General features: G+C 42.7%; 1 protein-coding gene across 8 annotated transcripts in view; it reads left to right on the plus strand.

The window, feature by feature from the left end:
• The first annotated feature begins 7,567 nt into the window (after window positions 1-7,567).
• Window positions 7,568-16,672, plus strand: part of CDC42BPB (CDC42 binding protein kinase beta) — a 116,375-nt gene continuing 107,270 nt past the window's right edge. For 3 of the 8 annotated variants that reach the window (XM_034767917.1, XM_034767919.1, XM_034767922.1), the window contains exon 1: window positions 7,571-8,224. In XM_034767917.1, the coding sequence (XP_034623808.1) occupies window positions 8,047-8,224 (178 nt within the window). In that variant the 5' untranslated portion in view covers window positions 7,571-8,046. Of the gene's footprint in view, window positions 8,225-16,672 lie in introns of all 8 variants that reach the window. The other 5 variants (XM_034767920.1, XM_034767921.1, XM_034767923.1 and 2 more) reach the window with 3 other exon arrangements.

Below are 16,672 nucleotides of genomic sequence, written 5' to 3' on the forward strand. Positions count from 1 at the left end.
CGCTGGAATGAACAGAACTGGAAATGGGGTAAGTGAAGCAGTTGTGTAATCTAAACATCACAATGACTATCTCATCTTAAAAGAAATGGCTTAAATATGAAACACCATTTCTCCCATGACTTAAAATGAACTTTTTCAGTGAAATTCTAGAAAAGCCAGGTGGTTCCTGTCACAGGGGGCCAGCCACAGTAAGTGAAGTAGGTTCAGCTCACCTGTGTCATCACATGCACTTCCATTTGGCCAATTAAAAGGACTGGGCAGCACCTGAGTGTTATCCAGGGGAGAATCTCAGGGGAGAGAGCTGGTGAATCAGTGTTGCCTGGTCAGTCAGGAAGGGCAGGTGAGAGTTGCTTAGAGCCAGAAAAAAGAACAGGAGTACTTGTGGCACCTTAGAGACTAACAGATTTATTAGAGCATAAGCTTTCGTGGACTACAGCCCACTTCTTCGGATGCATATGCATGCATCCGAAGAAGTGGGCTGTAGCTCACGAAAGCTTATGCTCTAATAAATCTGTTAGTCTCTAAGGTGCCACAAGTACTCCTGTTCTTTTTGCGGATACAGACTAACACGGCTGCTACTCTAGAGCCAGAAAGTGTTTCCTGGGGGAAGGCTGAATGCAAGGAGAGCAACAAGAAAGGATTCCTAGCTGGCTTCCCCAAGCCATAGAGCTAGGGCTAGAGGGTTTGAGAGGACTGAAGGTAACTGCAGTGGTGGCGGTAGAAGCAGCAGTAGAGGGAGGTGCCTGCTGGCTCTAAGCCAAGGAGCCAGAACTGAGGGCTAGAGAGGGCTGAAAGAATGGGAAGCCCTGGAAGGACTTACCTGCTGACATCATGCTGTAGAGTTGGACCCCAAGGAACAGTGAGAGGGCCCGGGCAGTCAGATGAACTCCCAGCACAGGCTGTAGGGATGCCTACTGGGCAGAGCAGGGTTGCACCTCACTTGTTAGGGTTGGGCTGGCTGCCCTGGCAGAGGGACAGAAGAGGACCAACGAGGAGCCTAGGTGTGGTCTGGAAAGACTCCCAGCAGAGAGGCTGATGGAGTGCCTGCTGGGAAGAGCAGGAGTTTCCTGCACTTGGTTTGGGAAATGGAGGCTTCTCCTCAGTGATGAAGTCCAGCCATATAAAGGTAATTCTTAAAAGTGACCTGCAAAGCAGAAGAAATTGGGTTTGTGCCCTATTATGCTTCTCTGATCTATAAAGAGAAACAGAGATGTTTACTTTTACATCTGCTTGTTTTTACATTAATGGAAGCCTATGAACTGGAGACTCTAACAGATGTATGACATTGGGACTTTTGTAGGGGATTCAATAAACTGTGTTTTGGTAATAAACTGGCCCCAAGGAGGGGTGTTATTTAAGCAAGAAACCCTGCAGTGGATTTTCTGGGGACTTTGAAAGGGGGAAATTAGACAAGGTTGCTCTGACAGTTCCATAATGGATTTCATGGCAGCAACTGTCCTTCTTGGTTAATGCTGTTCTTCAAATGTTAATGGAGTAAGTTAAAATTGAAGTGATCAGTCTTGTGGTCCTTATGTTAGAGCTGCCTGCAGCCATGGAACATTTGGATCAATGACATTGGAGGGTTGTTGAGCTAACAGCAGGGAGCTAGGCTCCAACATTTCATGGGGGGTTTTAAACTAACACAAATCTTTTGGAGAAGATACAGTTTGAGAGGAAGCTTGGTAGAGCCACTGCATTGTGCTGGAGGGACTCAAGCCATTCTGGAAGTTCTGTTACCACATTCAAGGGCAAGGTTGGATGATTTCTCTGCCTTTGATGGAGTTCATTTGTTCTCTGGATTCTGCTAACAAACCTGCCAGAGGGGGACAGACCTCTGGGCCTTAATACAAATACATCTAAAAACTAATTAATATATAATAGAAAAATATGGAAATATTTTGAACATTTCTATCATAATATGTAATGACAGAAACATTCAAAATATTTCCCAGGGGAGGATATCCCTGGACTGCCCTATAAGGGCTTTACTTTAACTTTCACTTCAAACTTTTCAAGTTAAACTTTGTAAAATATATATTCCAATTATTTACTGGAACAAAGTATAAACACTGCTAGCAAATGCACTTAATAGGCGTTAGTTTTCCAAGTGATTTTTGCCTGTGTCCTTGTCATGGTTATAAGGAAGCATTTATTTAAAACTGGAAAACACATGAACAGATTCCTTAGTCCCTCCCACTTCCTCTCTGAGAAACTTCCCTTCGTCAGAAGCTGTTTGATTTATCATGTACAAAGGCAAAAACACTTGAGAGATTCCCTTCCTAAAGCAGCACGTCAGTTGGAAACTGGAACAGACAATTTCTTGGACAGAGAAGCAGAGTTCTAACATCCACCATCCCTACTGAAGCCATGGAGCCCTGTTTACACTAGGGACATTTTCTAAGAATTTCCCACTAGTGTTATTACCAGCTCAGCTCCAATGGTGATAGCAATGGCAGAATTCTTAGTGTAGATGGCTCACCGGGTGCTGCAGGTGTTTTAATGTTATGTTGATTAGACGAGTTACAAGAGCTGGCTTACATGATGCAGTGATTCAGTCCATAAAGTTAAGCACATCCATAAGTGGTGGGTTCTTTTAGTTGCGTTTATTTTATATATAAAGAAGGCCTGAATGTCTGTTTTAATTATCATAAATAAATCAACAGTCTTTATTTTTATTTTGCTTCAAAATATCAGAGAGGTGAAGTCTTGTCTTCCCTGCATTAGCTAGAGGATTCTTTAGATGCCTTCGATTCAGAGTTGGAACTTTCTCAGACCCTAATTCAAAAAGGGAGGGGAAGTTGGACCTTAAAAAAAATAGTTTTTTCTCTCAAGTCAGTCACTTCTCCCTTCAACTAAAGGTTTCACTTGCTTGGGTTTTTTGTAAACCTCATGCATCTGTTAGTTTCTCCAATTCATATTCTTCCATTAATATTTTTAATGTAAAAACAAGGAGAAGTAAAAATAAACATCTGTTTCTCTGTATATATCATAGAGAAGCATAATAGGGCACAAACCCAATTTCTTCTGCTTTTAAGAATTACCTTTATATGGAGGGACTCCTTCACTGAGGAGAAGCCTGCAGCACCCCTATTTTTTCCCTTTTAGCATGAAAGGGTAGGGTAGAGAGGATACAAAATACATTTGTGATTTCAGTCTGCAATAGTCTCTCCCATTTCTGTACTGTGTTCTCCTAAATCCAAAACTGATCTGAGAGTGGATTTTCATAAAGTCACAAAGTGGTGACACCGCTATTTCCTGTTGCCATCAGAATTTCTCTCTTTACTGGTTACCAAGTTACATGGAGTACAACCAAGAACAAAAAGCAGAGGCCTGAGTTGGATTGAATTTGAAAGACCTTTACAGTAGCTATAAGGATTTATGTTGACAGTTTTGCAAGAAGTTTTGCAAGATCGAGAACCCCTCTGCTTGCATTAGATCTGAAATAAAAGAGCATTTTAAAGATTACAGTAAGAAAAAAACAATAAAAAGGGGGGTTAGAACATGAGAGCTGCCATACTGGGTCAGAGCATGGTCCATCTTGCCCAGGATTCCGTTTCTGACAGTGACCCCATACCAGAGCTTAAGGAGGAGTGTACAGAACAAGGCAATCATGAAGTGATCTACCTGTCTTCCTCTCCCGGCTTCTGGTAGTCAGAAGCTTAGGGCCTCCCCACGCATGGGGTTGCATCCCTGACCATCTTGGTTAGCAGCCATTGGTGAACTTATCTATTTCTTTTTTGAACCCAATTATACTTTTGGCCATCACAACTTCCCATGGCAATGAGTTCCACAGGTTAATTGTATGTTGTGTGGAAAAAGGACTTCCTCTTTTTCATATTAAACCTGCTGCCTATTAATATCATTGGAAGACCCTGTATTTTTTTTTTGTATTGTGTGAAAGGGTAAATATCATGAAGTGTGTGTGTGTGGGGGAGGGGCGGGGGCGGGGAAAAGTGTTTTTATAGACCTCTATCATATCTCCCCGTCATCCCTCTTCTAAGCTGAATAACCCTAATCTTTTTAGTCTCTCCTCATACAGAAGCCGTTCCATACTCTCAATCATATTTGTTATCCTTCTCTGAAACTTTTCTAGTTCCACTATCTCCTTTTGGAGATGGGATGACCAGAACCACATACAATATTCAAGATGTGGGTGTACCATGGATTTATATAGTGGCATTATGATATTTTGTCTTATTTTCTATCCCTTTCCTAAAAGTTCCTAACCTACTGTTAGCCTTTTTGACTGCTGCTGTGCAACGAGCTGAAGTTTTCAGAGAACTATCCAGGGTGACTGTAAGGGCTTGCCTACACTTACCAGAGGATCCAGGCTGCGATGATTGATTTTAGCGGGTCTAGTGAAGACCTGCTAAATCGACCACCGATTTGCTCTCCTGTCAACTCTGGTACTCCACCGGAACAAGAAGAGTAAGGGGAGTCCAACGGGACAGCGTCACCTATCAACCTAGCACAGTGTGGACCCTGCGGTAAGTAGATCTAAGCTATGTCAACTTGAGTCACGTTACTAACGTAACTCAAATTGCATAGCTTAGATTGACTGACTTTCCCCAGTAGTGTTGACAAGGCCTGTGTCTGTCTTGGGTGATAGCAGCTAATTTAGTACTCTTCCACCGAAATATGTAACAGGAGAAATAACATGTAAGATGCCTCATTTCATTTATTTTAGCCAAATCACATCTATTTTTAGTATGTGGAATTGGCACACATGCGTAACAGAATCAGTATACCTTAAACTACAAAGTCAAGCTTAAAAATGTGTTTTGTGTACATAGGATATCATTTGTAAACTAGGTAGGTTTTTTTTGTACCTGCAGTCCTCAGTGTCAAAACCCAGCACTATCTGAAAAATACAAAACTCGTGTGTGTGTGTGTGTGTGTGTGTGTTTTAAATCTAACTTCTCATAGAGCAGCTACAGTATCCCCACTCTAATAAATGACCTTCTGTGTGCTGGTCTGACATGTGCAAGCCTAAACTTTTTAAGGCAGGCTCCACTGTTATTTTTTGGCCCATCCTCCATCTTTCCAAGTCTTAGACCTGATTCTCCACTCACACTGTAGTAAGCCAGAAGTAACTACTGAAGTCAATGGATTTCCTGTAACCCAGACACCTCAGGTAAGTCTGAAAAGTGTCACAGTGAAAGTGGTGTACGTGGGTCCAAAAGAATTGGACCCTTTGATTTTGGAGTCATCAATAACATGAGGCAGACACAATTTACAAATAATGGGTACGTATTACTGCATCCAATTGCAGTTCCCTGTACACCTTCTTCTCTGCAGAGGGAGGCTGAGATTTCCTTCACCTGCAGCAGCGGACAAGAAGTGGAAGGATGGATCCTATTTCAATGTCTTTCAACCTCTGCCCTTCTTAACCCTTTGTTCTGATCAACTCATTCTAAGGAAGATCTACAACAGAAGTAACAAATGGAAAATGCCAGGAGCTCCATTCAAGTTCAGCAGCAGTAGTAAGCCAGTTCTGACAGTTAAAATGCTTAGGGTATTACAGCCAGATGTGACAATAGAGTTAGCAGCTTTAGGGAGAGGGATCTGTCTCTAACCAGGAAGTAAGGGAGAGTTAGAAGGATAAAAATACCTCTATATTCTGTGTAAAATGATTTTTTGCAAGGGAATGGGACAACACAGGTAGAGACACTCCGTAGTAGCTTCCCTACACATTAGAAGTGCAGATTTTTAGTATAATCAGTTTCATCACTAGACAAGTTGTGGTCTGAGTGGTATCAGTGCATGCAGCTGACAGGTACGAGCATATAGTTCTACATCTGGATCTGAGTAGGTCATGGAGATAACAGCTCCCAACATGCCAGACAGTGTCTCTAGGTGGTCACAATCCATGGAACCAACTAACATCTCCAGCACGTTATCACAATCCATGGCCCACGGTGATTGTGTCCTAGAAAAGACATTATGCCTGAGGGGCAATGTCCCCTAAAACAAGAGCTTCCAGCATGTCATACTCCATTCGACCCTAAGTGGCCATGATGCCTGGCGCTCACTTCCAGTATGTAATACTCCATGCTGTATGAGGACATCGGATTTATGGTGTTCAGGGTGAAAGCACTCATTTTTCCCCTCTAAGTGAGGGGAAGTGACAGTTGGAGGAGAAGAGGGGAGACAGTTGACGGACAGATGCAGGTATTGTGGAACTTGAGAGAGAAAATGAGATTCTGTGGGTTAACTGAGAGAAACAGCGAGAGTGCGAGAGGGCAGCCAGAGGAACAGAGGGAAGTCAAGAGTAAATTGAGAGATGGAGATTGAGCAGGACAGACAGACATGCAGATGAGGGTCCCTTTGACTGACTTGACTAGCCAGCTTTAAACTATGTTTGATGGCATGTTCTTGAGTATCAGCATGTTTGTTCCTGAGCATTAGTTCTAGTAATCTCCTATCATTGATTCATGTTGTCCCAGAGATGCAGAACAGGAGCACCCAAAGTACTACTGTTCCAGTGGGTCTGGTCTAATGTGTACTACCACAAGCAAGCATCACTGGGGCTGAGTCCCTCTCCTTCAGGAAGTTATGCGAGGTGCTTGTGCCTCAGAGAGTGACTTGGGTAGTAGATAGTACCCAGTGAGATATTTGGGGAAAGGGGAACTTTGAACTAGATATAATAAACAACCCTATAATAGCCTGTGCAGACTGAGAGAGGTATAGATATCTTTCTTCATTTAGAGAAATATATGTAGTTAAGTACACTTAATAGTAAGTTAGAGTGTGTGTGTATATATATAATTTCAATCCCTTATACATACTTTATTATATATTCATCTATTTAATGTTTTTGTAAATAAGTGGAATCCAGTTCCATTTGTTCTGGGTTAAATAAAATACCCTGTATGTTCTTTTTTGACAACCTATTGTATTAGCTTGGCTACCCCTACATTACCTTTTATCACAGTGTAGCACTCCCCCTCCCCCCGGTGAGGGACCATTACTAAAGCCTGGGCGGTGGTTTGGGGATGGAGTGACCCCCAGATGCATTTCAAATCATAACAGAGTAACCCTACTCTGAGAGGTGCGTCCCGGCCCCGAAGCGCTGCTCCATCGCGTGTGAAGGGGCCCCGGCCCCGGCCCCTGACCTGACGGCTCCGGGGCTGCCTTATTGACCAGCTCAGCCAACCCCTCCCACTGCGCAGGGCTCTGTCTGTGCCCTGCCCGGGGGCTGCGCTCTGCATGGGCGGCTGCAGTGAAACGCAGCGGTCCCACACCTGCCCTGGGGTTACCTCACCCACGGGCCCGACCTGAAACCCCCAAAGCAGCTGCCGCAATTTTCCTAGAGGCAGATCAGAAAGAAGGGAGGAGCCGATGCGAATCTGCTGAGGAGACGCCAAAGTCTCCACTTCCCCTCCATTGCCGGGGAACGAATTGTTTCGCCTCTGCTCACGGGTGACGAATCTGCGGAATTCATTCTAAAGACACTTGGTAGCTGCCCTGCCTCATTTCACACTACGGCAAGCGGCTTCCTCCAACACTCCTCAGTACGGCTTCGCCCCGCCCCGCACGTCCGTGCGTGGGGACGCTAGCGTGGTGGGCGTAGCTCTGGGTCCCGGCTGGGGCCGCTTGGTGCCTCCTCCGGACAGAGCCGTGATCGCCACCGCAGAAGAGTCGCTGCTGCCCCGGGCTACCTGAGGCCTCCGGTCCCGTTAGGCGGAGCAGCCGCGGCGGACCCCCGTTCCCCGTAGCGGACTCCAGGGCGCTGAGAGAAGCCGGGCGCGGCGGGCGGGCGCAGGGGGCCGGGTCCGGGCGGACCGGTCAATGGACCAGCCGGGCCTGGGGCAGAACCCGTGGAAGCAGCTGCCCGGCCCCCGGGGGGGCTCCCAAGATGTTGGCGTGAGGGGGAGGAGGAGACCCCGCCGCTGCCGGGTCCGGGCCGCCGAGCCGAGTGCCGCGGAGCGGATGGTGCTGCCGCTGCCGCGGGGACACTGAAGCGGCGGCGCCTCGGGCCTCCGCACATCCCCATCCCCGTCCCCCTGCCCGGGCCGGCTCGCCCCGGCTCCGCCCGGCGGCACCATGTCGGCCAAGGTGCGGCTGAAGATGCTGGAGCAGCTGCTGCTGGACGGGCCGCGGCGCAACGAGAACGCGCTGAGCGTGGAGACCCTGCTGGACCTGATTGTCGGGCTCTACACCGAGTGCAGCCGCGACTCGCCGCTCCGCAGGGACCGATACGTCTCCGACTTCCTCGAGTGGGGTGAGGCCTGTCGGGGGAGGGCGGGCGATGGAGGGATCGCCGGTGGGGGCGGTTCGGACACCTCCCGGCGGGACGGGGAGGAAAGCCCCGGAGCTGGGAGCAGCCCTGGACCAGTGAGAGCTGGCTGGGGAGGGGCAGCGCCGACTAGTCATCCCCCCACGCCCCGGGGTTAAACCCCGGGCTTTGCATGGAGAGGAGAGGCCGCCCACTGGGTGTGGCGCCTCCTTTGGTAACACCCTAGCCGCCAGGATGTGACCCTTGAAGCCCCGTAACCACCGCCTCCCAGCTCTGCCTTCTTTCCAAAAGAGCCGCCTGGCAGCGAGTAAAAGGAGTGGCTCCGGAGTGCCCTTGGCCTGAAATCCCGCTTGGCTTAGCCTGAAATGTCAGGCTAATCCGGTGCCTACCTGGAAAGGGTGGGGGCAGCAGGGGCATGCCAGGAAATTGTTTATTTAGCAAGGCTTTGTGCCCTGTTTGTGGCGGATTTGTTATAATCAGTTGAAGGGCGGGGGTGGGGGGAGAGGTGTTTCGTGGGGAGGCCACTTGACATTTGGGTGCACTTTTTTAGTCTGAGTACACATCTGAAGGAAAGGGGCTATTCCAGACAATCCCTGTGATAGTAGCATTATTTGTGTTCGTTTCATGGTGGACTAACCAACATAAACACAGAAAATCCACAGTCCTACTGACAAAGGAAAGGCAGGTGCAGGTGGTGGCACATAGAATAAAACCTTTTTCTTGTAAAGGTGCCTGACTACGTTAGGAATTTTATTTATAGGTAGTCATTTGGCATAGTGTTGTCAGACTGGATTGGACCTACTGCCCTGATTTATGTTAAATTGGTGATGGTTGCTGACCTGCTTGGGTTGTTGAAATAAATAATACTGACTGGTGAAGGTGACTAACTTTCTTCATGGGATAAAAAACTGTGGGGGAAGTAACACTTGCAAGACCATGGGCACCTTGCATTATCCTCTTTGTCACACACATGTGAAGTGGATTTTTAAAGAAACACTTTTAAAAAAAGGATTTCCTTGGGAAGGGGGTTGTAAGGAAGTCAACTCCTTTATCTTAATAAATGCCTTAATATTAGACTAATGCTCTAAAATATTGGGATAGTTGGTTCTCCTTAATTTCTGTGGGGACCACCACTCTTTGTTATATGCTAATAAACTAAGGGGATTCGCTTCCTGCAGTCTTCTGTTGCTGTCAGTAGTGTGATTGTCAACTGAATAATTAACCACTTTATTGCATCTGCTTTGTAAGTCTGCAGCAATGGGTGCATTGCTCATTTGTTTTGTAGTGGGAGCTTTTTGTATGTCATCTGCAAAGTGGATTCTGTTTCCACGTTCTTGTACCAATTGTGTATGATCATTTCAGTTTTTGAATTTACATGCAGGCAAGTTAACGAATATGATTGTAACAGACTGTTTATAGTCTAGCCCTGAAATTGAGAAGAGAGGTTAGGGCAGGCTGATTTCTGGAGGATAAGGTACTTTCTCTATAGTTCTTTGGTGATTATCTCTTATTGAGCAACCACCATATTGTCATCCAGTATGTTAATGACAGACTAATCTGTTACTTCTTGTAAAATTGGTTCTCCTATTCTTATGCATCATACTCATGGAATAAATATGAAAAGCTTTCTGGCTTGATGTGAAGTATGGCTAGTAATAACAGTAACATATTTGTTGCATTGTGGTACTATCAAATCAATAACTGTAGGCCATCTTAATGTAACAGAGTAGCTGTTTAATAATGCATGTAAGCTGCCATCTGGTGCTATAGGATTTATAAGTAGGGATAAAAGTTTATAATCAAAACAGTTTGATGAAAAGGACACTGGTCTAAAAATGTAGTTCTGTATATTTTATATTCCATATACAAAAAACTACCTTTAAAGATGTTCCAGGTTGATTAATATGTTCTCCCCCAACTGTGCATGCCTTATAAAGCAAATAAATGCCAATTATGGGACACCTTTTATCTGTACCCTAATACCCTCACAGCATATTTCCAGTGATGGACTCCTCATCAATAGGAACTTGCTTCTGCCTCCAACTAATAAAGAAACACAACGCACGACACACATCTTCCTTGTGGTAGAATGCAAAATCTTAATTACAGACTCAGTATTAGCAAATATTCAGGGTTGATGTGCACAAGTTGAACGTAAACTGTCATGTTTGTGGGGGAAGTATTAGGTTGTAGTTCTACTTTGAGGGAGATCAATGTGTCTCCTTGTCAGTTGGAGGCAGAAGGAACTTCCTTCTGACAACATGGAGTGTGTCACTGTCAAAGGAAATGTGCTATGTAAGAGGGGACCTATAACTGGCATTTTTTTGTTTGGGTTTTAACCTGGGGGATATTACACATAACCTTAGTTATGTCTACACTACGCACCTTTTAGTGACACAGCTGTGCCGCTACAGCCATGCCGCTACAGCCATGCCACTAAAAGGCACACAGTGTAGCCGCTGTTTGTCAGCAGGAGAGAGCTCTTCTGCGAACAAAAAAACTTCCACCCCCAATGAGCGGCAGTAGCTTTGTCAGCAGGAGAGCTCTTCTGCAGACAAAGTGCTGTTCACACTGGTGCTTTTTATCGGCAAAACTTTTTTGTCGTTGGAGTATGGTTTATATTCCACACCTCTGAACGACAAAACTTTTGTTGTTCAGTTTCTAGTGTAGACAAAGCCTAACTTAACTACTTCTAAGGGAAACTTCTGTTTATGGATTTTCATAGGTTCTTAATTTGACAAGTGAAAGGAGGCTTTGGGCATGGAAGGACAGACCCGGATTTATCTCAGTATTTCCTATGGCTTGTAGGGATATGGAGGAAGCAAAGATGTTTCAGGTGAGGGACGGGGAGGAGCTGTCCTTCCTAAGCCTGGCACAAGGGAGCTCATGTTCCTGGGGCAGTAGAACAATGTGAATTACCCTATCTACTCCACCAGGCTGGCCATAGCTCCTGACAGTGGATGAGCATCTCAGAATTGCAGAACTTTACAGAAGCTGCTGAGTCCGTAACACTGGAGCTTATAGCTGCTCTCTCCCTGGAACTCTGATTGCTGCTTCCTGATTGTCTGTGCCAAAAGCTTCTGCTCATCTCCTCACTGTTTCCTAACTGTTAGAATGTAGGGGTTGGTCATCTTCCTCGTGGCTTTAGTCCCATTGGAACTGAGCCAAGAGACTGCCTTCTTGACTCAGGATAGTCTAATTTTCCCATGACAAGCAGAGCGCGCAAGTGTAGTATTTCAGTTGAATCAAGCTCTGAGTCTGGGGAAGGGAAGAGAGGGTGAGAAGTTCCATAAAAAGACCTTTAGTAGGGAAAGATGAGCTGGACTGGAAGCCAGGAAAGGAGTTCAGATCTCTCGTCTGCTTTTAGCTGTTTACGTTTCTTTTCACTTTTTAACTTTTTATTGAAAAAGGGCTCATTTCTCCATCACCACCACCACCTTAGAAGGTAGGCAAGTATCAATCACACAGTTTGCACAATCTGTGCGTTACCTTATTTGAGAATGTCCTTACTAGGAGCAGAAGCCAAGTTCTTAATATTGCATACCCCAGTCTCATACTGTTAGAAAGAATTTGTTGGATGTCAATTCTTGGTGATGCTGCCTAAGCTGTTGCTTTAGCCACTAGACAACACTCCCTTCCCAGAGCCAGGAATAGAATCTAGGAGTCCTGATTACTAGTCTCCTTGCTCTGACCATAGGTAACACTCCTCTCCCACAGCCATCAGCAATCTCAAGCCGCCTCCTACCATCTACTACAGTGGTTCTCAACTGTTCCAGACTACTGTATCCATTTCAGGAGTCTGATTTGTCTTGTGTACCCACAAGTTTCATCTCACTTAAAAACTACTTGCTTACAAAATCAGACATAAAAATACAAAAGTGTCACAGCACTATTACTTACAAATTGCTGGCTTTCTACTTTTTACCATATAATAAAATAAATTAAAATATAAATATTGTACTTGCATTTCAGCATATAGTATATAGAACAGTATAAACAAGTCATTGTCTGTATGAAATCTTAGTTCGTACTGAGTTTGCTAGTGCTTTTTATGTAGCCTGTTGTAAAATTAGGCAAATATCTAGATGAGTTGATGTACCCTCGGAAGACCTCTTTGTACCCACAGGGGTACACACATCCCTGGTTGAGAACCACTGTCAGATAATTATAACTATTTACTGGATCAAAGTGTGTGTTAGGTCTTTCCCACATTAAAAAAAAAAACAAAAAAAAAACCAAGAGGCTATTTCAGTAACTCAAATGGTGTAGGGGATCTGAAGATTTGTGGGTTCAAATCCTACTGATGTGTATGTACAGGGATTCTTGTGGTTGGTTTTCTTTTTTTTTTTTTAAATAGCTTATTTAATTCACATAGTGAGAAAATATCCTTTTGACAGAAACCTCAGAGTGGAAAAACATTACAGTATGTAAATTATGGCACAGCATCCAACAAAACATAGATGTTCTACATTTCATTTATGTCAACTAGTGGCAGGTTTTAGTGAAATGGCAGCCATCTTTGAGGGCAGCCTGTAGCTTCAGTCCCATGGAAAACAGTGATGATCTTTACTTGTGACATCATCCATTGGTGATGCAGTGGCAACTTTTACTGAAGGCATAAAGCACTTCATTGATAAGTATAGGATGTGACAGCTATATTGTCTGTTTTTTCCTGTTTTCCCTGCTGTCTTGACAATCATTGATACCTTTGCGTAATTAAAATCTAATGTACATTCAAAGGTAGCTGGTAATGAGTCTTAACTATATGGAAAGATTGAAGGGTGACAAACCAGCCACTTGTTATCAAAGGTGGTCTGCAAAAAGTCAATCACTGGGACATTTCAAAAATTCATTTTTAAATTTACTTCAAACTAAGCAATTCAGTGGCAGTCCCAGAAAATTCATCTTTACCAACATTGTGCTGTAAATTTTGGGAAGGTGCATAGTATTCATTTTCTTTTTAAAAGGCTAAATCTCTGCTTTAAGTGGAAATATTACCTGAATCTTAATACTGACATACAACCAAGTCTTTATAATATGTTTTCATATTCCAAATTAGTGGGCTTATTAAATTAATTACTTAGGATAAAATTTTCAAAAGTAACTTTGGCCTATAGGAGCTTATCACTACTTCCCATTTTCAAATTTTACCCAGTGTTTCTCCTAGTTTTGAACACCCATTTTAATGCATTAAGTATGAATAGTGGGACTCTCAATTATTGGTAGCGTGATACTTGTTAAAAGAGCTAATGTGATCCTGGGTTGCACAAATAGGGGAATCTCAAGTAGGAGTAGAGAGATTATTTTACCTCTGTATTTGGCACTGGTGCGTCCACTGCTGAACTATTGTCTAGTCCAGATGCGCACAACTCAATATTGATAGAGGGTTCAGAAAAGAACCATGAGACTGATTAAAGGATGAGTCTTTCACTATAAAGCATGTTTTCTAAAAGAGCTCAGTCTATTTAGCTTAACAAAGAGAAGGTTAAGGGGTGGCTTGATTACAGTCTGTAAGTATCTATATGGGGAGCAAATATTTAATAATGGGCTCTTTAATCTAGCAGAAAAAGGTATAACGCAATCCAATGGCTGGAAGTTGAAGCTAGTCAAGTTCAGACTGGATATAAGGCCTAAATTTCTAATGCTTAGAGTAATTAACCACTGGAACAATTTACCAAGGGTTGTGATGGATTCTCTGTCACTGACTATTTTTAAATCAAGCTTGACTGACTGCTTTTCTGTATGATCTGCTCTAGGAATGATTTTGGGGAAGTTCTCTGGCCTGTGTTATACAGGAAGTCAGACTAGATGATCACAATGGTCTCTTCTATGGACCATGGAATCTATAAATGGTCTTGGAATCTATAAATCTATGGTAGATGACATAATCTTGCCACAAGAAACAAGTTATATTCCCTATCTTAATCTTTTATAGAATAATTAAATTCAGATTAATTCAAATAAATTTTGGTTAATGAGTGAAAAGATTATGGTCGCTGAATACAAACTTGCTTTCTTTTGGCAAAATGTGTGGTATTATGGTGAAGATAGCAGCAAGCTCTGTATTTATGTTGCCTAATACGTCCAATTTTAAAAATTTCTAGTGGTGTGTTTTGTTTTGTTTGTTTTGAGGCCCCCATACCTCCATTGTTTGCCACAGGCTTTGGAAACTAAGCAAGGAGAAAGTCCTTAGGCTAGAGAAGTGCCTTTTCTTTGTCCCACGAAATTCTGCTCATGTTTTGTTGAGAGATAAGCTGCTAAAAATCACCATTTATTTATATTAAGGAAAACTTTGCCAGGAAATTGAATACATAACTACATTAAAATAATGTTATTTTGATTGTAACTTGAAAGTTAGGAAGTGTACTGACAGTTATAAATTAAGCAACCTAAATTCTTTCCCCTATATTGTTTTTAAATACATGATCGCATACTGTTTTTCTAAGTGGGCTTCTGTCTTATTCCCTGCATAGCATGGATGCATAAGGGGGCACAACTGTGGTTGCAATCATAAAGCTAACGTTTCCTAACTTTCAATTATGGAAACTTGGAACCTAAATAACCTTCTTTCAACATAGCTTTTTCATGTGAAATATTACTTTAAGTTGAGTTTTGCCAAGAAAATACTTTTGTCACCACAACTTCTAGTTGATGCCAGTGAAGTCTCATCAGTATATGAACACTGAGTGGATGTCAGTTTAGTTAATGAACTTCAATGCACTGAATCTCTTTACCAGGTGAAGTTAAACTAGCTCTTTCATACAAATATGCTTATTTCTGATTTGGTAGTGATGGAATTGTTGTATACTTCTTGGAAATAAATGTCTTAACTACAAGAGTCTCAGAACTGAAGTGACTAATTGTCTCGTTAGATTCCTACATGGAAACTAATTTTGATTTTAGATTTCTTTTCAGTATGTATGTTTAATATGGAGAAATGCTAGTCCAGAGTTAAGTTAGTAATATTTTCTTTACTGGTGTTTTTGGTCCTATCCAGATCCTTCAAACTTGTGCACTTCAGACTTCATAAGTGTAGTTTGTTGCAAGAGGAGAACTGGCATAATTTGAGGTCATTCAGACAAGCAGTTTCTGAGAGATGAGCTTTAAGCAAACAAGGTATAATTCAAGCTTTGAAAAGTCTAATAATGCTTGCTTTCTCAAATCCAAATTTATCACAGAAAAGAATCTTGATGAAATCTAGTGGATGTGACTGACTTATTCATTACAGCAAAAGGAATAGAATGCTCTGCCACAAGCAAATCTTAGTGTCTAAAAATCAGGTGGGTTTGTTGATGTTTTCTAATTGGTATTTGTCCCTGACAGTGTAAAAGTACCAGTTCGCCAAAGATTTGCACAGACTCAGGACTGAGTTTTTAAGCCTTCCAAAGATTTCATGTGGGAATATACACTTAATGTAGACATTGCTGTCTAGCTGTTTATACCACACCTGCCACCATGGGAACTGAGCGCCTGAATACTTTCTTTTGAAAATAATAATGTATGAGTGTCCTAGGTGATCTGGTAAAGAAATTCACAGACTGACAATGTTTAAGTGCAGTTAAGATTGTGATACAAGATGAATTATCCTTGTAACTGACTCCCAACATGTGACAGGTAACTGAAATATTTACAATCCATTGCTATTTCATTGTTACACATATTGCTCCCTTCCTTCCTGATAGTGGAATAAGCAATATCCTAATGTTCTTAATCCCAAGATGTCTAACTCCTGATCCATTTGATATATTTATACAGATTCTCTGACAGATTCAGATTATCCAAATGCAAGACTTAATTAAAAAGACAAGTTTTTAGTCCTAATGATTGCACATTCAGGAAGTTACCTTCAACAAATGTATGGTGCTGTTTTAGACCTTGATCTTGCAAAGATTTAGGCATGTGCTTAACTTTATGCACTTTGAGTAATCCCATAGAAGTCAGTGGAAGTACTTGTAATGCATGAAGGTAAGCGTGTGCATAAGTCTACAGAACAGGGCCATTGGCATCCTGAAGTGGTTCCGAGCTGTGAACTTCCACTGTTCAGGTTATAAGGGTCTGATCTTTGAAACCTAATAATACTTACCAGGGACTAAACCTTCAAACATGATTAGTGTTTTTTGGATGCCTAATTTTAGAGACCTTGAAAGGGGCCAGACTTTTGGAAAATGCTGAGCAATCATTCTCTAAATATCATACCCTAGTTGGGTACCCGAAATCACTAGTTGCTATGGAAGACGTAGGCTGAGATTCTCATAATTTATGCACAATTATCTCAGTTGTGTGCACATCTTAGCTAATTGTATATGCACATAGCCAAATAAACAAACAGCAAAAATAACATTCATCCTAAAAAGAAGAACAGGAGTACTTGTGGCACCTTAGAGACTAACAAATTTATTAGAGCATAAATTTATTAGAGCATAAATTTATTAG

This window comes from Trachemys scripta, chromosome 4 (assembly GCF_013100865.1).
Source record: "Trachemys scripta elegans isolate TJP31775 chromosome 4, CAS_Tse_1.0, whole genome shotgun sequence".
NCBI classification, from domain to species: domain Eukaryota; kingdom Metazoa; phylum Chordata; order Testudines; family Emydidae; genus Trachemys; species Trachemys scripta.